Below are 3,873 nucleotides of genomic sequence, written 5' to 3' on the forward strand. Positions count from 1 at the left end.
CACCCACTTTGTCTTCAGCGGTTGTGTCGCAAAAGTGAGCATCATAGAATGTCAGTTTAATAGAAGAAAGTATTCTTGCATTGAGGGAGTACTTAAGTTGAGACCCAATGTCCATCTGCTACCTTAATGCTAAACCTATAAGTATATGCACATAGATCTATTTCCCCATCCTCATATATTAATCTGTAAGAATCAGGTGTTTAGGAATGTTGTCTTCAACCCAGAAGACAAAGAAAGGAAATATCTGGCTGGTGGAGCTCAGAAGAATATAGTCTATTCATGATGCCACTAAATATGAATCTCCCTAATTTTTTCTTTTTCAGTTTATTTATGTGAATCAGTCCTTTGCCCCTTCCCCAGACCAGGAAGTTGGAACACTCTATGAGGTACCTTTTTTTGTCCTTAATAGAGTATGCACATCTGTGTATAATATGATCATTAATTTCCAGCTTATTACATGCTGTTCTTATCTATAGAGGAAGAAGCAATAGTTGTCGTCATCTGTTTCTCAACATCTTAAATGTAACAGAATATCAATAAATTATATAAAGAATGAGTAATTAAAAAAATAACACAAACAAAAGATAGCTTTGAAGTATATACTCAAGGTCTGTTCTTTACCTGCATTCAGTAATCCAGATCTACCTCCAAGGAGCTTGAAAAGGATATTACATGAAACCAAGACTTTTCTTAACAACGTAGTTGTATTAATCATTAATGTATAAGCATTAAGACCACTACTTAAATACAGAAGATGTCTGTACTACAGGTGGAGATGTAGAGAAGTGATAAAAATTATGTAAGCTTGTCCGTGCCTCAGGTAATTAAAGAGCAGGTTTTATGAAATATTTATGATTATTGATGGGATTTCCTTCAAGAGATGCATGATAGCAGTAAATGTCTCTTAGAAGAAATATCTGAATTTTTGCAAGGATATTTTTGAAACATTGGTTTTGCTTGTTATTGTCTTTCATCTAAGAACAAGTTGAATTTAATTACCGTCCTGTTTTTGTTGTGTTTTCTGGTAGTGTTTTGGTAGTGATGGTAAACTGGTCTTACATTACTGCAAGTCCCAGGCCTGGGGATGAACCACAAAGAAAAACAACTTGCAACGGAATCATCCCAAAGGAAAAAGTCCTGAAAAGCTTTGGTGTTTGTGGCCAAAGATTTTAAGGATAATGACCTGCTATCAGCTTGTATCTACTGCGACCAGTTGTTTATGCACAAGAAATCATCTAGAGTAGATGCCCCAAAATGGAACTTGTATTCATATGCACCACATCATGGAAGATTAGGGTATACCAATTGCTGCTACAATCAGTGATCCAGACCTGCCTCCAAGGAACTGAAGAGGAGATTAAGGAAATATAAAGCTTTCCGTATTACAAGTTCTCAAAATGACAAGACAGCTTGCTGCTGCTGTATTAGCACTCTTTTGTTTTGGGTTGTTTTCCATCCAAAAGTTTATTTACTAAAGAGTTGGTGTTTTAGTTTCTGTTTGTTTTTATCTATTCTAAGAAATTTGGTTTGCCTGTGTCTTGTCTCATTTTCACTTATAGCTACTGTGTTACTGTAAAAGAAAGTCATGTTCACCTGCTGCTTTTATACCTTTCCTAGACCAGAGGGGGGCAGTCAATCCCCAAGTAGATTAGGCAGCAGAGCAGTTGAACTTCTTTGCCAGCAACAATGAAGGGAGAGGAAAAGGAATGCCCACTACTTTTTAGTAAACAGGCAGGAGAGCAGTTTTGACAAATTCAAAGAATGTCGTAGAGAATGAAAGTCTATTGTTTAAAATGAAGTATTTTCTTGGGAAACAATGTACAAATTCTAGAAAAATAACTCTCAGCTCTTTTCAGTCCTGCCGTGTCATGATTCTTGATGGCACTGTAAGTACTCAAGTAATCTTAGCAACGTATTTTGAGTTTTACGTGGTGTATTTTCCAGCCTGAAAGCCCTCAAAGAATAGTTGAAACATAGCCTTGTTTTATATTTTTGTATGTATTTCATGCTATAAGACTCAAAGTACCTTCATACTAATGGTATTAGATAGTTGCTGAAAGGGCAATTTGATGTACTCCTTTATTTTGTATTATGCTTGTAATGCAACTTTTTAAAAATATCCCATTCAACTAAACAAATGGGCTCAGAAAATAAATAACATCACTGTGAGTTCCATGCTTGTTTAAAAAAATCATCCATGTGTGACCAGTCAGCATTTACCCTAAATCAAAGATACGAGAACAAACAGATGTGACTTGGAAGAAATACAACTGGACTGTTCCTTAGAAGCAAAGATGGTAACATTTCATCTCACATGCATTGGACGTGATATTAGGAAAGACCAATCCTTGGAGAAGGACATGCTTGGTAAAGTGGAACAGCGGCAAGAAGGAAGACTCTTGACCAGATGGGTTTGCACAGTGGCTCCAACAGTGGGCTCAGATAGAAACAATTGTGGGGGGGGTGGGGGGCGCAGGGTTGAGTGGTGTTTTGTTCTGTGTTATATAGAGAGAGTCACTGTGTGTCCAAAGCAGCTGATGGCATTAACAAGGAAGAGAAGGGAAGATGGAGGCAGGAAAACCAAATTGATGGAACAACCAGAACAGAAATGTGAGAATGGTGACATGTCATATCACTGAGCAGTATGTATAGAACTTGTTCAATAGACATCTAATTTGCTATGTAAATTTTTACGAAAACAATAAAATATTATAATGAAACAACCAGACAAAATCCCAATAAATTGAATAGAACATCCAAACGATCAATTCCAGCTTATAGCTGCCTACCTTCTAGGACAGAGTAGAACTGTTCCGATGGGTATCCGAGGCTAAACCTTTAAAGGAGTACAAAGTTTCATCCTTTTCTGACATATGAGCTCATAGGTTCAAACTGCTGACCTTGTGATTAGCAGCCCATTGAGTAACCCACTATACCACTAGAGCTCCATAGGGCCCTTAGATCCCAGTATGCATTTTAGGTTAGCGACCTGTCATACTTTTTAGCATTAGGGGAGGCTAAGAAACAATGTCCTATATAATGTTGAAATTGTTATTTCTCATTCTCTGGCTAAGGATTCTTGCGTTTCCTTATATATAATTAGCCCTGAAATAGTAATGACAAGTTGAATTTTAGAAACGTGCACTACTCGGTAGGTATTTATATATGCTCGATGCTAGGAAAGCATGTATTCCAATCTTAACATTTGGATCTAGAAATGACCTGTTTTCTTTGCCCACCTACAGTTTATTGAATTGCATGTATTTATTCATACATATGCATATTGAGTAATAAAAATGAATTTATGTACTATGTTTGCTTCTAAAGGTTTTGGATGATTTACTACCTCAGCAATAAAAAATTCCTTGAGTTTGAATTTGTAACATCAATTTTTTTAAGCAATTTATTACATTATTAAACCTAAAGTTAGCTAAATTTGTGTGCCTGTTCCCCACCCCCCTAAACTTTTTAGGATATAGAAACATACCACATTTGGGCAAATCCAACTACATATAGGTGATTGAATTTTTTAAATCCTCAAATATAAATAAAAATAAATCCTCATTTGGAGAACTGGGTGTAATTAACATGATAGCTCACATATGTGCCATGTCTCATAAAGCAATCGTACTGCCAGACATAATGGGACAGTACTTAAAAACCTTTAATGCATGTTTGATAATTATAAACACAAGTTAGTGGCTTATGTATGTACTATAATTCTATCATTTTAATGTGAACTTTCCCTACTTCCAAATTTTAAAAGTACTGTACAGTGAACCCTCGCCACTTCGCGCTTCGACTTCCGCGGCTTCCCTGTATCGCAGTTTTTGCGTAACAGCACCCACTGCCTACACCTGCTCCTTCAGAGGA

The 3,873-nt window shown here is 36.5% G+C and overlaps 1 protein-coding gene across 2 annotated transcripts in view; it reads left to right on the forward strand.

Moving 5' to 3' along the window:
• The window catches only part of ATG12 (autophagy related 12), a 14,371-nt gene extending 11,932 nt beyond the window's left edge, over positions 1–2,439 (forward strand). The window contains exons 3-4 of one of the 2 annotated variants that reach the window (XM_004706571.2): positions 324–386; positions 1,029–2,439. In XM_004706571.2, coding sequence (XP_004706628.1) covers positions 324–386; positions 1,029–1,088 — 123 coding nt within the window. In that variant the 3' untranslated portion in view covers positions 1,089–2,439. Of the gene's footprint in view, positions 1–323; positions 387–1,028 lie in introns of those variants that run through there. The other variant, XM_004706572.2, reaches the window with a different exon arrangement.
• The last annotated feature ends 1,434 nt before the right edge of the window (positions 2,440–3,873 follow it).

This window comes from Echinops telfairi, unplaced genomic scaffold (assembly GCF_000313985.2).
Source record: "Echinops telfairi isolate 266 unplaced genomic scaffold, ASM31398v2 ScPeMD7_7469;HRSCAF=8507_1, whole genome shotgun sequence".
NCBI lineage: Eukaryota > Metazoa > Chordata > Mammalia > Afrosoricida > Tenrecidae > Echinops > Echinops telfairi.